The sequence below is a fragment of the Athene noctua genome, chromosome 2 (genome assembly GCF_965140245.1).
Source record: "Athene noctua chromosome 2, bAthNoc1.hap1.1, whole genome shotgun sequence".
Taxonomy (NCBI): domain Eukaryota; kingdom Metazoa; phylum Chordata; class Aves; order Strigiformes; family Strigidae; genus Athene; species Athene noctua.
The window spans coordinates 24,918,013-24,944,784 of record NC_134038.1 but is presented as its reverse complement, the minus strand read 5'-3'; the positions used below and the strand labels follow the sequence as shown (position 1 = coordinate 24,944,784).

The window sequence follows — 26,772 nt, the reverse complement described above, 5'->3', positions numbered from 1 at the left end:
TAGTGGGTTAAGACAGATTGCTTCCAGAACTATCATTCCAGTATTTCTCACAAATATGAGATTTAGTTAATATGGCAGTAGACTATACTGGCTCTGAAAAAGTAATTTTATAAAAATATGTATTGGATCCAAGTTATGTAAGTGCACATTTACATGAGAGATGAAAGTGATACCTTCATACAAATTCTGATTCATGCCTTACAGTTTGTAAATATTGATGTAGAACTTCTGATCTCTGTTGTTAAAAAAGGTAAACTGACTGATTAAATAAAAACAAACACAATCTCAATTCTAACCAGGAAAAAAATATAAGGTATTAAAGCTGAAGTGTCATGTTCTCACAGTGTTTATGAAAACAGATCCAAGAATCAAGTAATAAAAACAGCTAACTCGGGAATTAAACTGTCTGTTGTTCTCTTGTGTACAAGTAATGAGCACGAAACTTTTCTTTGAAAGTGGCACAGCACTATACAGCAACAGAAAGAATACACAAGCAAGAACTCTAATATCTCTTGAAATGCTACAAAAATGACAATAAACTACAGAAACTCTGAACAATGCCATAACGTAAAGCAAATACAAATAAAACATTGCCAATACCCTGCAACCCTATGGGACTAAATCTTTGGATCTCTTTATTTACCAAAATAAGTTAGAAGATTAACAAAATGAACCCTTAAAGCATGACAACACAGTCATAGAGTCTTAATTACCAGGACAACAAATTCAAAACTATTTCAGCAGAAGCAACACACAAGACTTCACAATATGCTTGTAACATAAAAGATCTCATCATCACATGAGCAGTTTTCTCAGAAAATATGGTCTTGCACATCATACCTAAGTCTACCTCGTGGCAGAAGCAAGTGACCAGACGTGATAAAGATTAATGGATTTTTTTGTTGCATTTTTAACATTCATAGGAAAAAAAGGAATGAAGACTTGTAAAGAAAAAAATGAATATGACAAGCAAATATGGCAGCTTGCCTTTAAAAACGCTTTAACTATGGTTTGTGCATGTAAGAAGAACACTAGAGGGCACCAGAGACAGCTGACTAGGCTGCAATACATTAAAGGAAGATTTACATGCTGGCAAAATTTAGTATCCTGTAAAATAATTTCATTTACTATTAACACCTCATCATCACCTTTGAAAAACGTGGCTGTAGTCACAGCTATCTTTTTGTAAAAGCACTGTAGTAGCTACATAAACACATAATATAGTTTGATCAAGAACAAGGATTTTGTAAAAGTTCCTAACATGTACAAAGCCCAACTACAACCCAAGTATATGCTTAATACGGAGCACTCATTTAAGCTTAGACCCATCAGCAAAACAGATAAAGACTTAACTCTCAGCACATATTCAAATAAATTGCTGTGGATTTTAACAATGTGGTTTTTAAAAAGTGTTTATAACCCTTGGGTAGCTATATTTCATTTGACAAAGTCATCTTTACATATTTCTAACTTTAGGACACTTAAAGGACTGCAATCAAATTTAGTTAGCACATATATCAAGTGTTCCTTGGCTTAAAAAAATTGTTATGAAAACAGAAAGTTTTAACACTGTCAAGCAAAGTTAAATATATATACAGATACATAGATATCATGTACATAGATATATATCATGTACAAACACATGAAAGATGCATGGAAGTAAATACAAAGACCTTCAGAAAAATATCGTCTGGTGTATCAGATTTAAAATATGGAATAACTCAAATGATTCACTAGTTCCTTTAAAATAACTATATAAATATTGTAAAAATATAAAGGAATAATTACAGCAATTATTTCTTAAGGTCTCAAAAGACAGATGCCAACTTCTCATAATTAATATATAATTAACCAAAGAAACTTTTGTATGAAAGAATAAATAAGCCTACATATAGACATACTGACAGTTGGCTAAATTGTTGATAGTTGTCAACCACTAAGTGTCTACAAAAACCAAAAATGGAGTACTGAAATAGTAATTCCTTGCTTGAATATTCTAAAACAATTAAGCATTCCTCACATAATAAAGACATTGAAATGTAAAAGAAAACATACAGGAAGAGTTGCTTGTTAGCTCATTCCCTTAAAGATCCACAGAAATAAATATTTAGACATGTTTCCTGTGAGCTGCCAGGCAACGAGTTACTTTACATTCCCATAATACAGCTGCCCAGCCTCAGCATCCAATTCACATCACACTTTAAAAAAATGCATGAGAGAAGAGATTGGTCATGTTTAGTAGTGCCTAAACTAACATTTAAACTTTGATATTGGGATTAACCTTCTGTAGAATACACCACTCACAATTTTTGCTTAATTAAAAAAATATGTACAATTACCTCAGTACCTATCAAAACATGTCAGTTTGTCAGAAGACATTCTCATCACACGAGCAGCTCTTATAACAGGCACAAAATCAATTCAAAATGCACTATTTATAATGATATCTCTGGAAGGATACTGTCATGAAGACTGTATTCCACCTAGCCATTTATTTATAGCTATATAATATCATGCTTTGAACAGCAAAAAATATTTACATTATAATTGACAACTTCTCATACTATAAAATGTTCACTGTGGTAAAAATGAAAAATAAGAATCAATTTTAGGGATGTGATTCTTTCTCACTTAAAGAAAAACAACCTGAATTAATCCTGAAAATTAAGCACATAACTGTGAAATCTTTGCTTCTGATTAATTCTCCAAAACCACACACTCCTCTCCATTCTACTTTCAGTTATGTAAGTCTCTTATAATCTGAGTGCCCGTTACAATACATGTATGGCTTTAAAAGGGAATTAAAGCTTTAAAAACTTAAATATATTATATATTAAACATATATTAAAACTACATATTCAAATGTACTTTCCTAATAAAAGGAACATCACAGTCAGAACATTTTACACCCTTCTTCTTGATGGGTCCCAAAATACATACCAGTGAGTAATGAGCACAACTGCTCACATTTTACATAGGAAATTCTTGGGGGTTTAGATCAATAAATTCAAGCCCCTGACAGGTTAACTGAAACCGTTCTTTTTCAATAGTATATGGACTCAATTCACTGCCCATGAGAGACCTTTAACATTGATAGACTCTACTTAACACTAACATCAATATTTGCTCTTGTTTTCAGTTGTGCATTTCTCCAGGTTTGAGTCTGCCTTTGCACTTCTACAAGTCCTAGTGAGGACTTCACACTGGGGGAAAAAATCTACTTTTAAGGTGTTATTTTCCAAAATGTATGTGCTAAGTGGCTATTAATTTATGACTGAACAGTGACTCCAATTCCATATATAATCTGAAAAGATTTATAGAAATCAAAGTATGAAGACATATATGCATGACTTACTGTACTACTACACAAGGTAACACAGGGACTGTCATTATCTTGTTCTAGAACTGCTGCCATCATTGCATGTTGGCATATGAAAACTTGCACCATCATTTGAACTGTAGATATGTGTAGTCAAGCAAACTACACACAAACATCCCTGTATTTCTTCAGGGTTCTATGAAAGCTGGTACATAAGAAGGAGGAATGTGCAATGGTTATTTATCTTTACACTTGAATGTTGGACTGCTGACTTCATTCACTACAGTATACCAAGCTGGCACTCATTATTATCTGTTTTCCCTTTCCAGGAGGGAAAGGATAAATACTCAGTTAAAAGTGTAAAAAGAATCGGTTTATTGTTCTTCTGGCAGTTCCCCAAACAAGTTCCAAATTAAATGAAAGACATAATCTTTGACCTGATTTTGAAATTAAGCATTATGTCAATTTGAAGTGGGGGGTTTGGGGGGATTTGTTGTTTCGTTAGGGTTTTTTTAAACGACAAACACAAATATTCCAATGCTTTCACTTTATCCTTCTGGTTTTCATCCTGGTTTCCTTTAATAACTTGTGGATCCACTCATCAATCTCTGTCTAGTATGCTTTAAAAACTAAATTCTGTGCTGTCCAGAATTTCACTTAATTTAGGCCTCAGTCACACCTACATGTTTGTCAGGAGTCTTCTAGCATGCAGTACATGAGTAACATGGATTCAGGAAACACAGTACAGAAAACTTCTCTGATTAAATAATAAGTAACAGTTTGCCCTGATGTTTCCTAGTTCAGCTGGTTTTGTGCTTTTAACTGATGAGAACCTTTAGTGATTACAGCTGGACGTGATGCTGGTGTCATCTCTCAAATGAATCTGGAACTTCTGACAATGATATTCTGCACTGAAACTCAGTTGCAAGACATGGGAAGACTGTATTACAACCAAACAATTATTAAAACTAGTTCGGAACAAGATTAGTTCTGCATTGTGACAACACAAAAGCTATTAATAAATCACTACCAAACGTGGTGTTTTGTCAAACCGTATTTGTCAACAAGGAAATCCCTCCTCCTCACCTCACCATCAGTATTATTAATTTCATTCCATTCACTTGTACCCTCACTTCTATTAAAACTAAGTTTTTCCAAACTCTTTCACTCAAGGCTTATCAAGCAATACAAAATTATCAAAGGCATATATTTACTGATAGCAAAAGTCATACTTACTACCAAATATCACATTAACAATTACAAAAGTAAAAATTTCACCCTAATTACAAATCTTATCACAGATTATTTTTAGAATCATAAAAATATACAGAAATTTAAGGAATTAGAACATCTCAACAGCATTAAAGAATATGAACAAAAATCTTTTTAAAAATAGGAACAAAAAAATCCCTTTTTACTTACATATTTTTACAACAGCAAACTTTTTCAAAAGTTTAACTATTCGGTATAAACCTTACAGGAAAAATACCTAGACACCCTCTTGCCCATTACAAGATATTTTTGCAGTAGTAGATACACAATGACTTATAGCCTTCTTTCAGTAAGGCTGATGTAGCTCAAGGGAAAAAAGGCACAAAACCTCTCCAGGAATAATGAAATTTATCTATCCATGATCAGGATAAAAAAATGTGAAATTATCACACTGACAAGTGTCACTTCCCACTTTGCCAGCAGCAGCAGCTAGTCTTTCCCTTTTGCTTGCTCCACTTACAAGTGGCCTAGCATCTTCTTATCTTTACATGTGGTCTCCATATTTGGAACTCCCCCCAGGCTCAGAGATTTATTCCTTACCCCTACTGAAGTCTACAAGAATAAGGCAAACTGTTTTTAAAAAGCATTCATTTTCTCTGCCATGAGCAAAGTTGGCCTTTGCTGGAAAACTGCAGTTAAATTCTCAATCACCTTACTACAGTGTAGCAAACACATCCTCTGCATTACTGTCGCTTCAAACACACACATAGGTCTGTAGCAAATATAAGACAGCCTGACTTACCTTAGCCCATGATGAATTTGACTACAGACTAGTCTACTGAGGGACCTCTCTCACAGCAAACAAAACAGACATAAAATTGTAGGGATTAAACTTTGCTGTGTCTTTCTTTCTGTGTTTCTTTCTCCAAAGAAAAATAGTTACAATAACCTCTTAAGAAGAGTTAGAATGTGTAGTTCAAGCATTTACCACTCCTCAGCAATATGCAGTAACCACACCACTTGACCTCTTAAACCTTGTTATCTTATGTTCTAAAATATTAAGGGATAGTTTGCATTAATCTCTTTTGTACTTTCTATTCAGCCTACCTTCACTGTCACTTTAAGTCCATCATTCACAAAGTTTACTTTACATTAAAATACGTCCATAGAGGCAGCCAGCTGATCCTGCTGAGGAAGTAAATTACGTAGCTCAAAAATGCAGCCGCAAGGGCTTGTGTTAGTTATGTCCAAATGCAATATATTATGCACTCAATATCTAGGATCCATCTATCTTAACATCCCCTGCAAATATAATTTGGTATTATTTATTAGTCAGTTAATCAATTCTAGCCTGAAGTCAGCATCAGCATAGAAAACTAAAAAGGAGTACAAGATACCAAATTACTAAGCATGATAAAACTATGTGTAAAAGAACATCAATAATTAACTGCAAGGACACTATACAGAATAATTTGCATGTTCAATGTATTATTTTTTTTAAATAATTCTAAAGTCTTTTACAAGTACAGCAGTACAAAGGGCTTGCCCTAACAAATATACCCTTCTCTTCAAAATGTCCATATTGCTAAGGTTTTTATCCAGACTCTCTCATCCTTGAATATTCATCATCTTAAAATCTCATGTAGTGATCCCTCCACTTGAGGTAATACAACTAGGTTCATTTTTCAATTTCTCTTCTGTCTTTCATTACACTGAAGCCTTCATTTTAATTTTCTACTACCTTTCTCTTATGAGCCAACTAGTCTCATTCACAAGCCCTCTTTCAGGGCCTTCTCTTATTCTGTCACTTCATTCTGTACAAAGAAGTCAGCTCTGTCTCAGATTGGCCTCTTCCATTACTCACCTGTTAAGTTTTCAAACCCCTTTATACTTTTCTCAGGTCCCCTGCTATTACCAGCAGGGCTGCCTCTAGCCCTGTGCAAGACTCTCATTATTGTCCTTTAAAACTCCCCTACATCATGATCCTGATAAAAAAATGAGCAAGGCATGTTAATGCCGAGCTTCCCACACTGACTTATTTCATATCTCCTCTGCCTGTGTCTCTCTCATCCACTCTGACCTTCTGCCTTATATTTAAGAGCCATTTCTTCAAGTGGAGCCTGACTTCTGGTTCTGGATTTGTTGATGATTTCATGCACTGACATATGATTACTGCCCCTAAAATTCTATTAGTATAAGTAAAAAATTACAGACTTATAATTTCCATAGACTACAACTACACTGCTTATTTTTAAAAGCAATGCAACCTTGCAGTAAAGGTGGCTAATGGTATCCACCATATATAGGCTGCATTAGGAGTGTTGCCAACAGTGGAAGGAGGTGATCCTTCCCCTCTGCTCAGCACTGGTGAGGCCACACATGGAGTGCTGGGTCCACTTCTGGGCTCTCCAGTACAAGAGAAACATGGACATACCAGAGAGAATCCATAAAGATGATTAAGGGTCTGGAGCATCTCTCCTGTGATGAGAGGTTGAGGGAGCTGGGACTGTTCAGCCTGGAGAAGAGAAAGCTTAAGGGGGATCTTCTCAATGCATACAAACATCTGAAGGGAAGGTGCAAAGAGGACAGAGCCAGGCCCTTTTCAGTGGTGCCCAGGGACAGGCCCAGTGGCAACACTGACACACTAAAACACACAAGGTTCCCTCTGGACATCAGAAAACACTTTTTTACTGTGAGGGTGACCAAGCACTGGCATGAGGTGCCCAGGGAGGCTGTGAAGTTTCCCTCCTTGAAGATATTCAAAAGCTGTCTGGACATGGTCCTAGGCAACCAGTTCAAGGTGGCCCTGCTTGAGTAGAAGGGGCAGGCCAGGTGACCTTGCAACCTCAACCATTCTGTGATTCTGCTCTCTCAGCCCTGCTAACCAAAGATACTTCTGATATTTTCAGATTTGAGACACCTATCTTTTAGTGACAAGCAGAGTCTCATTGTCTTTTTAACTCATAACCTGTTCCCTGACCACACCACAAAAGTACATGTCAAAACTCCCATCTACTGCAATAGCAACACAAATAGCAGATTCCTGCCCCAGTCCTGGATTCCTGGATTTGAGGTTCCCTTATACTAAGCCGAAAAATCTGTGAGGTGCTGGGGGTGGGAGGGGGTGGTGGTGAAAAGTGCAGTGTTACATTCTGAAATTTGGACCCATGCAAGAGGCATGAGGAGGTGCTAAATGCTTCTTCAGTTGAGGTGAACCATACTTGCATTGTACCCTTCCACCCAGCTGTGGGAGAGGGAAGGTGTACACCACATACCGAGCTGGCAGGGATTGTTTCATCCATGTCTGGCAATCTTACTCCCCATCCAAACCCTCAGACTAAGTAAATAGATGTCATACCTTATTTTGTGTTAATGCAAAAGACATCAACAACACCCAAGCGTTTGAGGCCTACAGTTCAGAAGGCAATAGTAGGGAGGAAAGCATGCTAGTTCAGACATTAGCTTTTTATGTCAGTAATAAATCAGTCTCTTCAGAGATCAACTATTCAATACATCGTTACTGACATCAACCCTGCATGTTGTCACACATTTCCACATAGGCAACATTTCCTAATGTAGAAAAAATAGTCCCAACCTTCCCTGCCTGTTTTATTCTAACCAAGCAACAATCCAGAGTAAACTGTCTTTATAAACAACAAGTTATCGATACTCTTAGAACAGAAAAACATCCACTAAACAAAAGAACATACTGTCTGTTGGGATACAAAATGCTCCACAGAATCTGCTTGAAATGTTTTCCTACATATAGATCATGACCTAACACTGTCACATGTAACAAGGATTCTACAATTTGCAATAGGGTAGACTGCATTACTGCACTGCTCTTTTCTGTTTGCTCAGAGCTGTAAGATTTCTACTGACATTCCAGTCTCCATCTTCTCTGTGTGTTATTTCTGAATGACCTTGGTTCTCATTGTATGTGTGGCAATACACTTCTTTGAAGCACATACTGCTGCATTGCACAAGACTGCCCTAAAATAAATCATGTAGAGTAACAATGCCAGAAACACTGACTTATTCCTAACATTGCCAAACAATTCTAAATGCAACTTATTTATCACATGACCTGATTCTCTCCTCAAACATATACTGACAACATCATCTGAAAATGAAATGCTGTCACCATTTTCACTTTATAGGCACAACTTGATTCAAACTGTATTGTAATCACTACTTACTGTGCCTCGGAATTAACTGTTCTATGTATTAGACTTTACAAAACAAAAAAACAAACTAGAAAAAAAACTATGTGATCTGAACTGAAAAGTAAACCATTTGTCTAGAAGCCCATATGTGAAAGTAGAACAGTTTGGGGTTTTTTTTAAATGTTAGTCTAAACAGATGAAGTTGACATGGTTTCTTTTCCCATCTCCTAGAAAAACTTTTTACCAGGATATCTCATGGAAGAGTGCTAAAGGACATCTCATGGAATAGTGCTGAAAGCTGGCTCATATGGCATTACTCACAGCAGCATTACTCGTCGTAAGTAAGAGTGGAATACTTAGCCCTCACAGGCTAAAAACCAGGTAGAAACTTGGTAAAAAAAAGTATTTGAACACAAGGGCAGACAGTAGGTGAAAAACAGCAACTCATCTATAAAGTACAGACAGTTATAGGAAAAAAAAGTACACACCGAATTTTCTTCCTCCTCTTCTAGTTCTCTTTGCTGTTCCTCATGTCGCTTTGCCTTTATCTCCATAGCTTCAGTGATCAGATCCCTTAAAATTGAAACTGGCTTAGCATTCTTAATAAATGTATGCTAGGAAAAAAAATAAATCATTAAATTATTTAACATCATTACAATAGTTACACTTCAGATGTAATTATGAGTATTATTCAACACCACAGATTGAAGTGATAAATAGTATTTTACATTACACAATAATTAAAATCTACACTAACACAACATACAATATCTCTTAGCTACTTCCTCATTAAAATTTTACTTTAACTACTTTTTATAATTGCAAGCCTTGGGAAATGTAATCATATAACAACTGTTTTACAGTTAAGGATATAATTTTCCAAAGGCAACATGCAGTACATAGCAAATAAATAGAGTGGTGATTGTCTGACATAGAAAAACAAACTTTTTCAGATATTCAGTTACAGAATTTAATTAATCTTAACAAACTGACAGCATAAATTAGTGGCTGTGAGCAGAGTAACTATGGCGGCCTACTTCAACAGATCTGTACTTTATATGTCATAAAAAATTTCTTGATCTGTGATGTTGAAATGTGGAACAAGCAAAAAAAAAAAATCTTACTTTTAGCAGGAACGTTAATTTTTAATTCAAGGCCATTTAAAACATTACTTCTTCGACTAATACAACATGTGCATGATACCATTTACATTCATTTTGCTGTCTAGTAAACACATGCTCTTACAAAAATTCTGAGGTTTGTGTCATTATATGCAAATACAATTAGGCAAAATGTAACTGTAAGCACCTTAGAAATGTATTATTAAACATTAAAATCGTTCCACGAACAACAGAATTGATGAAGACTAGCGTCCTACACCTATTACCTATCTTCTCCCTTGATACATTAATTCAATTACTCTCCTTTTTTCTCCATCATCCTTCCCCACAAGCAGCACTTTCATTCCCACTCACACACACCCACAGCACCTCCAGCTCCATCACACACGCTCCAGATTCCAGCTGGGGGAAAAGGCAACACATACTTGTGCTTGACACGGTATTTGGTTTTTTGGCCAGTAAGCACATGGAAAGAGGAACACTGAAGCTTTTTTTTCCTTACTTGCACACATTAATGCAAGTCTCTTCTGTCCTGCTGCCAGCATTCAGCTAACTATACAAACTTCATATCTTTAAGCTCTCACGTACTGACTCCACCAGCATACAAAAATCTGTAACTTTCAATTTTTACTTTCCCTTGCAATCTACATTTTAGTGTTCTCACAGTGTGGAAAATAAAATATTCATAACACGACTTAGGAATTTGATGATCTATTACTGGAAACTACTTTGCAAAATATTTACGTTCTTCTTGTAGTAGAGTTCACTGGGATTTAAATTTTAAAAGAGCCTATTTCTAGTTAGAGGCCAAGTAAATCTAGTATGAGCATCCTACAGATTAAATTTCAGAATATCAGATTCTTATGTAGACTGATGAACAAAGAAAATTAATAATAATATTTACCAACAGCAGTGAAATGCATAAAAGAACACTAAATTATCCAAAAGTTTAATGAAGTAGGAACCAGAAAAGTAAAAGGAGCAGAGGACCTAGCAAAATTTTCACTTCTATCTCATTATCAAAGCAAGCTTATTTACAGGAAATTTTAGATTCCATTTCAATCATCATGGATATTATAATTTTTCTAGAAATCTTCCCCCCCCCCAATCTCCCTTCACTACCTTTGCTCTTTGTTTTTTCTTAGTTTCTTGTAGGCTTATTATGACAGCCCTGTAGGCAATAGATAACACAAACACAGAGCCAGAAGAGAAAACTTTCTTCACATTTTCTCTCTCCCACACATAACAAAATGTGTGGCTCCTGTAAAATTATGTCCATTTCACAAAGACTAAATCTTTCTTGATAGATCAGTCCCTCCTGTTTTATTTTTGTAGTTCTTTGAAACTTCTCTGCTTTATGTCTATCTCAGTACCAAAAAGATGCAACTGTTAAATTTCTGCAGCTACAAGAAGCTCAGGTCAGCAAGTGGGTGAAAGCCAAGCGCACCTTGCCCTGGCTCCATAGGTCCACACCACCAACTACAGCTCGAATTTAAAAGAGCCCGCTTAGTATAACTCACCCCAACAACAAACTCATTATACTGTCTATTTGCATCAGACCCTTCTAGGACACAGAGCAACCTGTCTGCTTAATTTGACATGACCAGAAGGAAAGATTGAGTATACTCCACGGGTGGTCCACACTGAGGGCTAACATGGGCTCAATTCCTTTACTTAGCACTTGCCTAAATCCTGAGATCTATTGAGGGCCTCTAACCACAAAGCAAGGATCCAATTTTAATAGCAAGAACCAACCCTGAACTATATAAAGAGCAATTAATTTTTAGAAGCAGCAAAGGACAAATAAAATGAGGGTAGAGATACAGGAGCTGACAGAGAAAAAGACCACAGAGTGGAAAAGAAACAAAGCATGATACTTGTTAAAATGAGATTTGCCCTTAGAAATTTTCACAACAGTTCTGGTTTGAGACTAGAGGAAAAAAGCCATAAAACTTGCATTTCCTCAGTAACTTAAATACTGACCTGTAGCAGCTGTGTTGCTGTAGCTCTTTGTTCAGGATTTTTCACTAAGCATTTCTTCACAAAATCTGTGAATTCATCAGACCAGAGCTCTGGCTTCCGGAAGGTGGGAGGGGGATTTGTAGGAATCATAAAAATAGCCTAGATAAAAAAAATCAAACAACAATAGCAAGTTTAAACAAAACACATTATCACAACACTGAAACCAAGTAAATAAATTGCTTTATCCACCTTTCTTATCAGGCTGAGAATCTGGAAAACAAATTTTAAGTAAGGTACGATTTCCAGTCGGATCGAGATTCAGGAAGTAAATCCATGAGCTACTAATGTAGCTACTTCCCATTAGATTTTCTCTATTTAAACGGTACCCCACTGAGCACATCACTCCGTATTTTATCTATTGCTGTTTATCAATCTCGAGAGATGATTTTGTTCTTTCAGAAATTCTTAGTAGAAATGACAGCATTGCTTGTTTAAACAGACACATATAAAGTTGCTATGAAAAAACAAGTTCACCTTCTCCTCTCTTAACTGCATTTAGTTTTACAGGAGAATTGCTTAGGACATTTGGTAGGATTAATATTTCCTTCTTTATTCATAATTCTTCAGACGTAGTTTAAAACCTTGCTTTTCCTAATAAGATTTAGAAACATATGCTAAAAGACCTAAAACAACACAAAAAGATGATAAACCTAAAATAATCTAGTAGCTTGTCTACTAGCAGTGAGAATTTATTTGAAATTGAAAAGGCAACACTTTATCTATATAACAGAAATTTCTCACTGTTGAGAACCATATGCAGACAAATTATTCAACCAGGAAAAAAGATTAATTCTATATAAAAAAATGTTTGTCCTACTTAAGATTATAAATGTATTGTGACATTTTCCTTCTGATTTTTTCCTCTAATTACAGGGGGGGAATTGTAGAGAGAGAGAGAAAAAAAAAAAAGTTGTACAGTTCTGAGAGACTACTGTACAATAATGGGAAATTTTGAACTTCTGTATGTAATATCCCAAATGCATTCAATATCATTGCTTATGATTTACACATGACAGCAACACACTTTTCAGAGCTATGTCTATTGACAGAAGTAATAAAGTACTATTTTCTTCTAAAACCAGCTTCAATTCAACCACATTTTACAAAGTGAAAGGGAGCAGAAGTTCTTGTTTTTCTACAAGTATAAGCAGAAACATGTACTGAGAAAAGGGATAAAAATTGAAATGAGAGATTATGCACACTGTTAACATAGTAGAGTTTCAGAAGCTTCAGCCTGTCTTTGAAATACAGGCAGAAGGGAGAGGAAATGTCCTGTGATTTTATCCATAACTTGCTAAGAAGTCTGACTGGCCTTGAAAGTTGGTTTAACTCGTTCAAATCTTCGTTCTAAAATTCTTCTCATACGCTGAAGAAAAGCGGAATTCATGCAAAATGATGCAAAAACTGTTTACTATAATTTTAATAAACAATTATTTAGTACTGAATAGTTCGCTTTAATTCCAATACTTAAACATTTACAAAACTCATTTCATTATTTGCCCAATAAAAGAATTACAAGAGGAGACCTGGGCATTTTGTTTAATAAAGATGTATGCTACAATAGCTTTATCTTTTCAGTGGGCAGGCATGCCAAACTAGTATATGAACTCAGATAGGAAACACGACACTTTATTACCCTGTAATTATGTATGCCTTACCTACTTCACTTTTGATACAAGATTAATTGTCAGTACAAGTGATGTCCTTCTGGTATAAAGCAGTGGCTAACAAATTAATCTCTTTCTGCCCTTGAAAGTAATGATCTCTTCTGAACTTTGAACTGATGACTTTTAATCTTATCTTTAGCTACTCTTAACAGCTAGCTCTGCAGTAGCTATTGAAAACACACAGCTGCAACAGAAGACTAGTAAGACTTCTGTTTATGTGGTGTCAAAATGTATACCTCCTGTTTGAGAATAAACATTGTCCTGTCTCTCCACAGGTAAGCAAAGCTTAGTTTCAGAGTCCTACTCAGCTCCAATGTTCTGGGAAAACTATTCGCCTTTGCCAACTATTTTCAGCAACGACACAGCAGTTAAGAACCACAGCAAAGAAGTGACTTCTTTATAATTCACAAAGGACAATGAGAAGAAAGAGGGAATTCATGAATCATTCTTTTATGGCAGGCAATAAAAGTCACAAAAGGAGATACTCAAGAGCTAGAGTTAGGGTCCTAAATCCACATTTATGCTTTGTATGTTTGTTGAAAATACCTACTTCAGAAACATATATTTAACTAATGCTTGAACTGTAGACTTTTTAAAATCTTGATATGTGACATGAGCTGTGAGCTGAAAAAAAAAATAGATGCATTTTTGTAATACAAGAAAATATATAGAAACTATATTTTCATATAGAAACTCCAACTTGTTAATTATACCATGCACTTGCTAGCGTGTACTTCTCCTCCCAGCTCTCAGCACTCCCTTTCGTTAACCAGCTTGAAATACTGGTTTTCAATTCCATCTTCCCTCTCTACTTCCTCATTTTGGCTTGCATATTTCTCTGCATAAAAGTTAAGCTCCCTCCCTCTTTCAAAATAGTCTATGATTTAGCTTCCAACTACTTCTGTTTCCTTCCAAGAAGCTTGCAAAGCAATCACTAGAGAATTATAAAGCTCGTCCCAAATCTCCAGGAATAAAAACAAAACGCTTATCTGACAAGAACTTATTCCTCATTTTTGCTTCCATTTCTTGTCAAATACATCTTTTCCATCCTAAAAGAACTCTGTCCTATTTTAAAACAAAAGTAAGCCATTTCAGTCACTCTGTTCCATGGGTGCCGAAGGAAGCAGAAAACCTAAGAGACTTGGTTTTTTCATGCTTCTTTCTTCTTACCCTGTATTTCTCCAGTCGCTGCATTCCCCCAAACTATTATTTGTAGTAATTTTTTGCCTCCACTCCAATTGTCATTTTGTGTAGGAGTTTCCCACAGCTATTGGTATTAGTTCAGCTCTCACAGTAGGGCTGATGGCAATGCTCATACAGCCAGTGTTAGACAACTGCTGCTTAAATTAAAAACCAAATATAAGCTACCATCCATCCAATTACATGGGCTGAACTGGCAGTAACAACTGCAGGAAACATTAGGAGGAAATTGTTCAACAGAGGGGGCAAGTTCTGACATACTATGAACGAGCTGGGGCTAATTCTTCTCTCTCTCCCACCTTCGACATCACCTTCCACATTTCCTTACATGTCTGAAACAGACAGGCAAGTCTTACTCAAGGAACACATCAAATATGCAGCCAAGTTGTTATATTGTATGATTCAGTCTTTAGTTTTAACCATTCAATCAGTCTTCAAAAAAACAGTAAAAATCTCTAAGCTGTAAAATGTCAGAACTCAAGACTGAGGGACCATGGCAGCTTAATCAGTCTTGTCTTCACCTGTCTGTAACAGACTCCATTTCAAATTTGTCCTGAACTGGTCCTTCCACCTCTACACCTTGAGCCCAACTCTACTTTGAACCATCTTTCATACACTGCTCTAAGGTAAATTCTACACCTTGCAGTGAAACCAGAATCCAAAGGCAGATTACAGCATACAGGTGAAAAAAGATGGGGGGGAATACACATCATCCAGGGCAGCCTTCAGTGGCCACTCCTGAGTTGGGCACGAGACAATCTTAATAGTTTCCACTGTAACTGTTGCCTGTAAGCACTTACCTGCCCAATAACCAGCAGTTACGGGTAAGCTGAATACTGGACTGAGGACCAGATCTTAAATGAGAGCAGAAATGTGCCAGTCAGCACATGATTTTCTTTTTATTATTCTTAAAGGACCTAGCATTTTAAATGAAGTCCAGGTTGAAAACATTATTTTCATGAATGTTCTTTTATGGACAATTTTATTGGCATGAAAATGTAATTATGGTGATGATGATGAATTAGGAAACGCCAAAAGAAAAATGAAACCCTCATATACCACATTTGGAATTTCCTAATCAGAAAATCCTTGCAGCTCATTCCTCCAGTCAGTCAGGGTAATACATCTGTATTTCACACAACCCATGAACACATTAAATGATCAACAGTAATTTGGTAGAGGTACTATGTCTTTTGGGTTTTAGCTCCTTGTATAACTTATCTCTATTGCTTAGTTGACATAAGTGACTTGTAATAAATAGCAGGAAATGGAAAGTGTAACTTTTACTGTTATTGCCCAGTATCATGAATGCTACTAAAGGAGAGAGCAAAGATTTTTATATTCAGGTGATTTTATAAATTTTCATGCTGTGAAGCTGCATTGCTAGAATCTATGGAGATTTTTTTCTATAAAGAGAGTAAAGATACAAGTCATACACAAGCAGTTTGTGACTCCATAGTTCTTGGCACCACAATTATACTACTTAATCCATTTACTGCAGAAAACAAACTCCAAAATACATTTAAACTCAGTAACACATTTTAGAGCACAAAATTCTATTTAAGGCTGGGGGAGTTAAAGATTGAATACTGTAACATTTTATTGACATTAGAAACAAAGAATCAGCTCAGTGACACATTTTTCTCTTCTTTGTGGCACATGTCATAAAACTTGCCTCACTTCTTGAATAGCCTTCAAAAAGACTATTGAAACAACACTAATTATTCAATTACACAATTCAACAGATGTCTAGAAGCAGCATGGACAAGAAGGGTGAGGCACTAGCAAGTTGTACATTGGTTTTGCTATGTTGAGCTTTTTTTGTTTGTTTTGGTGTTTAGTTTTATTTTTTTTAATTCACAACTACAATATTGTTACAACAATATTTTTTGCAAAACTTTTTAACAGTGGAAACTAAGGTTACTGAATAATGCCTCGTGTTTAAAGACAAGGAAGGCTGTTTATGATCGGCTTCAGTATAGATAATAAATTTAATTGTTAGAAGCACTCGAAAAAACACCAGCTTCCTCCTCCCATCTGCAAACACAGAAGTTTGTGAAGATCTTCTAGTGTGCTCAGACTTCTTGTGGAGAATTACAAACAGGTTTGGTTCCATCAGACATCTATCAGATACCTGATCCAAGGAGATTCTCAATATCCCTAACTGGAAGCTGAATGTGGGATTCAAAATGTATGAAAAGCTCTATTATCTTTCTGTGTGAAATATTAATTCTGTTGAAGCAGACAATACAATTTTTACCCTTTCCTTTTGGAAAGAAAAAAGTGGCTTTTCAGTTACCCCAGTCACGCACCCATTTCCACTCATCTTCCCCCCCCCCCCCCCGGGGTCGGGGGGCGGCAGCAGCAGCAGCGCTCTTTACTGATCTCACTGACAAGAGCAACATGGGCAACATCAGCTACAGAGATCAAGAAGGAACCACTCAAATCAAAACGGTGGATCCAGTAGCCCATGCAAATACTAGTTTCATTTTCATTGCCTGTTTCATACCCGACACACTTTTAACAAAGAAGTGCCTTGAAGAAACACACTAAAACAGAGCATTATTTTCAATTTTGCACAGGAAAAACTGAACAATTTACTCTGAATTAAAGACAAAATTAGTCAAAACAATCTGATCCTCTTAATTTACCACAACACTTTTTGAAACTGTGTGTCATAAAAAGCATTTACTGAAGATATGTTCAATGAATAAATACTCCAGACTGATCTAGCCGCCCAATATGTAACTTCTACATCTTAGCTAAAACACATTTTTTGTTTAAGCTAAAATATTGAAGAAGCTGTTACCAATTAAGAGGAGGAAAAAAAAAGTTCATTCAAGGAACTTATTTTTTTCAGTTGACTTTAATAATGAATTATCAAAAGAAAAATGTTTGGAAATGCCATCTGGAAAAAAAAAAAAAAAAAAAAAAGGAAAAAAAAAAAAAAACAACCTAAAACACAAACAAAAACCAAACAGCAATTACATTATTCTGAAAGCTAGATCATCACAACAGAAAGATTTCCCCTTTCACAAAATTTGAAAAACTGGTAATACCAAATATTAAAACACACCTACTCCTAGCAATAGAACTACATTTTCAGCATTAAGCAAAAACTTCAAAGATTCCTATCACTGTTCAAGCAAAAAGGCCTTTCTTCACTGCAAGTTAGCAATGACTGTTCATCCAAACAAGTAACATAATGAGAACGCCACACTGTTACACCCACCTGCCTCACAAGCTGCCAGCGAAGCACAGCTAGAATTATCAACACAGGCCTAAATGCAGGAAGGGATAAGTGGAGATATAGTCCAGAGAACTTCTGGACAAACAATAACTGATACAGGATTTTTCACCCTAATGAAGGGACATATATGCGACATTTAACATGCAATTCTACTGTGGTCACATAGATAGTTCTTCAGTAGTGACCATGGATTAAATCACATATACAATACTACACACAGTAAAAATTACATTCAAAATATATTAGCATAAAATGACAGACACCTTACATATTAATACTATTTAAAAAATAAAATAAAACACCAGAACAACAACAACAAAATAACAAAACCCAGAACCTTCCCAGTGGTTTAACAGCCATTCACTGTCACAAGCTTCCCTCCTGAATGATGACCTTTGCTGTTCAAAGCAAAGTATGCTTCACTTAAGATGTAAAGTAATAAAGCAATAAACACAGAGAAAAAATAAATAATGGAAAGAATAATCACATGATTAACAGCAAAGATGGGTTACTGAAAGATAAGCCATTTATATTGACCTGTATATTTATTATTGCTAGCAAGTTCATAACATTTTGACAGCGTTACAATAGGTCAAGAATGTAAAGATACCAATCTCAAACATTTTGCAATAGTAAGCGCAATTGTAAATCTACTGAAAAGAATCAACCCTTGCCTTGTTAACACCGTCACGCAACAGACCTGTGCCTCAAGATTCACCTCTGAACTTACTCCTTCTACTAAACATGGGAGTTGGACTCAATGGTCCTTACGGGTCCCCTCCAACTGGAAATAGTCTATGATTGCATGATAGTTCCTTTAAAAATTGCTTTAAATTTCAAAAGAATAGTACAGATCATATGACACCAGCTCAAGGAAGTCAGCATTCTAAGGCCACAAGTTCATTCAGTTTGGGTTTTCTTTTACTGGTTTTAAACAAGCTCACTTATACAACTGATTTTTAAATCCCATCACGTATCATAACTTTAAAGTTCTACCATATCCCAAGACAAACCTGCACTGGTATATTCAAAAGGCAGAATTTATTGCACTTGTTGTTATCCAATTAGCAAGACAAAGAGCAAGTTCCCCCTGCTAACTCATCTAAAAGGATCACGTCATCTGCATATGTCTGCTCATTATCAAACCTTTTTTCAGATGAGTAATAAAAATATTTATTACCATCCATTTTTTTTCCCATAAATATCACCTCAGCATGCTGTCCTACTGCCAGTTAATTTTCCAATTTATCCAGGGTGGTTTTTTTTTTTTTGTTTCAGTTTTGAAAGTTTCTTGTCCTCTCGTAAGTCATCACTTGTACTATTCAAAGAGATCTGGAAGCAACTCAGCAAATTACTTGATGGAGTTGTTTGCAAAGAAATAGCTTTGTTTATCTGCAGTGGCCTTCTTTTGCTTGCTTATTTCTTGTTCCTCTCCCTTCAAGTCCAGCAGACATATCAACATTCAAGTTCCCCTTGCATCTACAAGGTTACGAACTCACTGATGTCAGTGAAGTTGCAACAGAAAACAGTCAGCAACCTGATCCTCAAAAATCTCCCCTCCTTCAACCTAGATAGCAAGCCTTTAAAGAAGGACAACTAATGCCTACTGAAAGTCTTTAGAGATGAAAAATAAAGCCTGGAAATATCTGCAGTCTCATTTAGGTTCTTCGGCTTCACTGGGGTTTTGGTGTTTCTTGGGGGTGGGGGGTGGTGCTGGAGTGGGAGGGTGAGAGTGTTTTAGATAAGTGAAAATACACAATTTTTAAAGCAAGGGAATTAACTGAAAACAAAAATAATTTCAGGCTACTCAGGATTTTGTGCTTAAACTACCCCAGGCAGCTAAAGGTTTTGAATTTTTTTTTTTAATTGACATACAACAGTTTTCAGAGAAAAATACCTAACTTGCAAATAATCCCTCATAGGTACAAATCAGTATAATTTCTTAACATTTTATTGAAAGGTTATATTGAAATTTCACATCCACAATAACTACAAGTCTCCACATTTTTCCATTGTTCAGGGACAAAAATAAAATCAAAACCCCCAAAAAAATGATGACTAAAAAAATCCAAACACTACCAGAAAACAAGGCAATGAAAGTCAGCAAGTCTTACAAACACAAGCAAGAGGAGTTTCAAACACCTGAAAGGAACTGCAGCATTCAGACATCATCTAGGACCAGATTTCCAATGATTTCACTCACCAAAAGGAAAACCTGAATGAGACACAAATTGATTCGTGACTGTTGTTCTGAAAAGTACCCTCAATCTCAGCATGGGGTGAGCAAGATACATTTAATCAGAAGGAGAAAGATGGGTGCATGTGTGTAGGCACATAAGGGGTTTTTTAAGATTTTTTTCTTTGAGGGAAGAGTTGGGGGGGGAGGGGGGGGGTTAAGGCAGAAAACCAGAAATAGATATTAATCTGTCTTTAGACTGAAAGAAGTACCGGATGTAGTGGTTTAATCTTCTAATACAATTTTTACTTGACAGAGACCTGGAAAAGAAGGTATTTTTAAACATAGCTGCATAGGAGAAAATTTCCTTTTGATAGTGACGGGCAACATCTCCTCTTTGTGAGGAAATCATAACAAAGATAGGGCCACTTCAGACCACTAGCCAGTTTGAGGTTCTACCATAACCCTCAGGGAACTTCACCAACATTTAAGAACCTCTCAGATGAAATTATACATTATGGCTGATCTTTGCTCAAGAGCCAGGCAACTCACTGCCTAAAGGATATTTCCCAGTCACACAGGTGTCCAGGAAGAAGCTGTCTTCATGAATGTTGGTACCTCTCTCAGACAGAAGCATCCTGCTATCACTTAAATCCCCCTTTCACAGAATCCAAGATATCTAGAACATGAGTCTTGAACCTGCACAACTTTTTCCAGCATTAAACTTGAACAATTAGTTTCTTACCATTTACAAAACAAGGTAATGGTTCCGAAAGTGCAAATGACATGACTAAGTCCAGGGAGTACTCTTGATTAATTTAGTCTTCTTTCACCATAGTTTCTTTTACTCCTGATTCAGTACGCTTGAAAATTCATAAACATAATGCCTACAAGGTAAGAAACTTACTTTCCCTCCAACGAAGCTCCAACAACATATCTTACTTCAATAATAAAATCTTTTCTCTTCTTCCCACAGTATTTTCTGCAGTTTCTGAGAAAATGAGACAGTGATTACATCCAGAAGTATATTAACTTTACTGAGACATGAAGTGGAAAAACTGTATTTGCAATTATTTTTACTAAAAAGAGTCAAGGAGTAAGTAACTTATATTTGTGAGAAAAAGCTGTAGTAAACTCACTGGACATTAAATGTGAACCTCTGCCATAACCACACAGAGTAGTAATGACACAATGCATTCAAGAAATATGCAGTAGTAATTCTTTATTCAGGATACATTAGACCTCCAGCAGCAGTATTGGGTTCAGTTTTAGGCACTGCACTTTCAGATATGTCAACCAACTGAAGACAGTTCAAAAGAGAGCAACTACAATGCTTAGATATTTAAAAAACACAATCTGCAAGGAAAGATAGAATGAATTAGGATTGCTTAGTCTAAAGAGGAGGTGACTACAGTGAGAAACATGTTAACAGTCTCTAACACGTTAAGTGTCACTTCAAAGGGGGAGAAAATACTTTTCTCAAGTCTACAAAGAACAGAAGAGTAGCGAATGAGTTTAAATTTCAACAAAGAATATTCTGGTCACAAAGTAGGAAAGCTTCCAATAAACTACCTGAGAAGTTCCAGAATCTGTCATTGTATTTTACCAAAAATTACAGACAAACATAGCTTCAGAATTGTATCATCAAAATTTGGGCATGTGTTTTGTAGATCTTTTCCTCCACCACCCCCGTCTTCATTTGCCCTGTGTTCACACAAATCACGTAATCTCAGACGACATAGTATTGTTTCCATGTCTAACCTAAAAATTCTGCAGAAGAGTGCATTACACAAAGATGAAATGAAATAAAACACCATATGCATCCTTCACAGGTTGATCACTCTCCCTGCAACAGCCTCTCTGTCTCTGATTTTATGTGGATTGTGCAAAGACTTACATTTAAGAGTCAAAACTTTGAGAGGTTACAGGTAGCACTAAAGAACGCAGGAATCTAATCTAGTCATGTCATAACTGGAAGATAGTCTTGCTAGAAAAACAATATGCACACTGTGAATTTAAAAATGTACAGTGGCTGACAGCTCACTGGGATGTCCAAAGGTGACTTTGGTAACAAAAAAAAAAATTTAAAAAGACAATTATCATGTTTGGTCAGCCTAAATAACAGAAACAGAATGATCATGTTTAACAGAAGAAATATGAAATAAAAAAGAAAAATGCTCACAACATTTGCTGCTTCCTACTTCACCATTTACAATGGCAACAGATGAACCAGTGACAGCAAAAGCCAACCACAAGCACAAAGAAAAGTGACCCATTCACTTGCAGTGTTCAAAACAAGAACCAAAATTAAACTGACAGATTACAATACTCCAGACATTAAATGCCTGCATCCCACTGAAATAACTGTAATGTCTAATTAATTACAGAAGATTTTCTAGTCTATGAAAGAGTAACTGAGTATTAAATTCTTGTACCTTCAAGCAAAGGAGGAAAACTTCTGTCTCTGCTCCACTGACACGCAAAGTACGAAGAGAATACATGACTTCACAGTACTGCTTTCCTGGCTACTAGGTATGTACAGAGAACAGTGTTACTGTCCTTGTCCAACTAGTATTTCCAACGTTCTCCCTAGTAGCTTCATAAAAACATAATTTACATTGTAGTCCCTTAATCTCATTGCTAGATTAGTGTAAAAGTTATCTACATCTTTTCCTGTAAGGAAATGTAGTTGCTACAGTAAAATCTGAACATCTGATGGCCAAATGAAAAGAGACATATAACCAAGGCATAGTATTACTTACACAACGACACTAGTCTTACATTTTAAAAAATAACACCCCTTTTAAACTGAAGTGAATAATACAACTACAAGATCAGAGTTAAAATTCAAATATACCACTGGAACTGATACTTCAGTTCCTCATGGCACTTTCTTATCTTGGTAGGTAACCACTGCTCTCTGAAACAGAAAGCAAAATATATTAACTACATGGTGGCATTCATTGAAAAGTAATCCTACCAAATGACAGAGGTAAAACAGTAAACCAAAGCCTGGACAGGCTAAGTAGACATCAATTATTTTTCTGAAATGGTATTGTATTCTGAAACTGGAATTGGTAATGACTGGTCATGATTTAATAATTGGCAGGACATCCATCCTAAGGAAGATTCTTTAAGAAGGGAAAATGTTTCAAAGAGAAAACACACAGACAAAATTCAAATGCCAATTATTATTTGTTAAAAGAATACAGTAAAAAGGTAAAATGAACTGTGAGCCAAAGTCGGCTTCCCGTATCTTCAGTTTTATTTATCAAACTGAAAAATCTCTCCAACTTTCTCTTTTCCTGTATAAGAACAAAACTATGAGATGTTCTGTTTGTATTACAATTACACTAATTCAATGCAGGTCACTTGCTTTTTACTGAGTCCAGATGACATTTAGTAAGCTAAACATGAGCCAATTAGCTTTAAAAAAAAAAAAAAAAAGAGGGGGCTGATTGCCACTGGGTAGGTCATACAGTGGCTACAGAACAAATTGCTTGAATTACATTTTGACTAACATCAAACTCAGAACTGAAGCTAAAAACTACCTTTTTTTTTTTTTTCTGCATGCCTTCTAGATTTCTCACATTGAAATGTACTAATTTAAAAGCCATCCCTTTCCCACCCTGAGGTGATAGATACAAACAGACTCACTAGAAGTTTTTGTTGTTTCCTCTTTCTTCACCCAATTTAAAAAGAAAAAAAGAAAAAAAACCCAAACACAAAACCTCCACATTTTTAATATTCTAAGAAGTACAAACAATGTAGTTTCCACTTTATTTTTAATATCCCCAGTGGCTAACTAACCTTTTAAAGCCTGCTCATTTGAACTTACCACAGTAAAAAAGAAAAACATAGTACTGGAGATTTAGTGAACACTAAAAATAATAATGGTCTAAGCCTCTTCTATTTCTGCAATAACATTTGCATTCTTAAATCAACCTGAACTGCCATGTAATTAGCCATACAATAACTTTTACTGATAATGCAGAGAAACTAGTTCCAGAGGGTTAGGAAAATCCTCAGTCTTATCTCTGAGAAGCAAAGAAACAATAAGTCTTTGTTAACGTCTTAGTCATGATCAAGGGCTGAATCTTTTCCGACAAAAAACACTAGCTATAAAGTTATAATTAAAATCTATGCTGCTAAATAAAACATCAGGTTAGACTTAGTGTAACTGACTGCAAATCTGTCAATTATATTCTTTATAACCATGTCTGGATTTGGCATCTTTTTTTTCAGAAGTTTTCCACCTCCCAAACAGTAGCATCAACTGCTAAAGTAAAATGTAATATGTATTATAAAATAGTAGGCCAGTTAATTGTGCTATAGAATAAACACTGAATTATCCAGGTTAGTTATTATTTGTAGCATCTCAAGGTTTTTTACCCATCTCTATTTGCTCCCAACATGATCTGCTCAGCTTTTAACAAACTTCACCCAATATACAAAACAGGAGCATAATGCAACACATGCTAATTACATGCTATTATGCTAATGGGATCTAAAGATAATTAAATGTCCTCCAGACATGGTCATCATCTTTGAAATACCGCACACCCTGGGAGAAATACACAGAAGTCATGCAGATAAATTGCTTAGTTGCACGTCCATGATACCACTCTACAGTACCAAAGACCTAGACAAAAAAATTCTTCATGTAATTAAGAAAAAAGCTCATAGTATAAGATGTAATATTTTGAGGACGGAAAGATATACAGACACCAAGATTAAAATACATAGTGGTGTGAATTGATCATGCATCTAAATTTCTTTGCTTAAATCAAGTTTTAAACAAACCTGAAGGGAGAATGTAAAGAAAAACAGCAAGCATCAATCAAGATGACCAAATTATTTAACCTGGAATATTTTATTGCAATGCTGACAAAATTTTATAGGTTTTGGTTCTGATCTGTGGTCTGTGTTGTACTACCCTCCCCAAACACATACTTATTAATCACATTTTCTAAATTTTTGTTAGGGCCTGGCTTAAGACACTGCATTCTGTTCCATTCAAAGACATGTACCATAGCTCCCGTATAATGTCTGACACTGCAGAGAAAAAAAACAATTGAAAGCAAAGCCCTGTTACTGTAGGTACACACAGAAATAACATTCCTTCACAAATAGTTTAGGGAACACAGATTTACAGCCTATGTTACTAGAAAAATTACAGTTTAGCAATGTGGCTGTTGCAATCACTCAAGTATGCAAACAATATAGCAATGGCTGAAGCAGTGACTAGAAATGCTGATATCATATAAATGGGCCATATCATACCCTTAATTCCTAGCAGCTTGTCCCCAATTTATACAAAAAGACCTCAAGGCAGAAGGGGGGAAGGAATTTTGAATGCAAAGGTTCTTCAAGACATGGCAGACATATACAGTTACATGTAAATGCCCTTTCCTCTCTCCTTCAACAGATGTTAGCATTCATAGTGCTGGCTCTTCTAGCAACATGATAACTGTTCACTTCGTAAACGCCACAGTTCACATGAAAGGCATCTCAAAGAGCATCTTATCAAGACTCATCTCTCTTGAACAGCCTCCGAATGGCACAGTACATTACAGCACATGTATGGAACTACTAAGTGAAGGCTTTGCAGGTCTGAGAAAAGCACACTTTGAAAATGCTAAAGATCTCACCTCTCTCTCTTGCTCTAATTGTATGTATTCACTCCACTCAAGCAGCTTCACAGAAATTCCTCTATCCAACATGGTGGTCCCCAGCTTGAGATAATAGTATCTAAAGAGCTCCCTATAGCAGAGACAATAGAGGCAAGAGATATTCATAAGCAAACAGAAAAATAAAGCATGCCTGACATCTGTAATGTTAGCTGAGGGATGCATGCAATTTTGAAAAAAAAAAAAAAAAAAGTATCAGCTCATTAGCTTCCCAACATATTAATAACCCAATCACAATAATTCTGCAGAAAGAGTCACAAAATTAATCAAAATGCTCCACTCCTCTGCAGATCCAAGGTCAACAGAAAGGAAGACTATTAAAATGTACAGATGGAAGCAAATGACTACAGACTCAGAAGAATTTCTGAAGGATACTACAAAGTCACAGAATGGTTGAGATTGGAAGGGGCCTCTGGAGGTCATCTTGTCCAACCCTCTGCTCAAGCACCCCCTAGATGTAGGTGCCCAGGACCACGTCCAGATGGTTTCTGAATACCTCAAGTATGCTCCAGCACACTTCCTAGCTGAAGAGAGTTCCTAGAACTCAAATACAGCAGGACTGAATAAAACTAGTATCTCATGGAAGACAATAAATGGAGAAGTAACACAAATGACAAAAATCCTAAGGAAAAGGCTTGACATGGAATAGGGAGAATTGTTTCTTCCTGTGAATTTTCAAAGAAAAAGACCTCCCCTTTGGAAGTCCCCCATCTCAAAGGATAAGTCTTGAAACATTGTCCCAGATCCAAAATTTTCTGAAAACTGTCAGAAGCTTTTCAAAATAATGAACGAACAGTTTCATAGGGATCTGAACTTTGCTTGACTTCTTGCATCCTTCCTTTGTCAGTGTTCCTCAGGAGACTGACACTCATCTGGGAGAAAGTGATCCATCTTAGGAGATTGCTCCTCTTGGTCATTAGTATATATAATGTCCTCAGGCCACAGAGGA

At 36.0% G+C, this 26,772-nt stretch overlaps 1 protein-coding gene across 3 annotated transcripts in view; it reads right to left on the bottom strand.

Annotated features, from left to right (window-relative positions):
- The window catches only part of STK3 (serine/threonine kinase 3), a 144,859-nt gene that overhangs the window by 65,365 nt on the left and 52,722 nt on the right, over nucleotides 1–26,772 (bottom strand). For all 3 annotated transcript variants that reach the window (XM_074898648.1, XM_074898649.1, XM_074898650.1), the window contains 2 exons: nucleotides 11,802–11,939; nucleotides 9,186–9,311 (listed from right to left, as the gene is read on the bottom strand). In XM_074898648.1, the coding sequence (XP_074754749.1) occupies nucleotides 9,186–9,311; nucleotides 11,802–11,939 (264 nt within the window). The remainder of the gene's footprint in view (nucleotides 1–9,185; nucleotides 9,312–11,801; nucleotides 11,940–26,772) is intronic.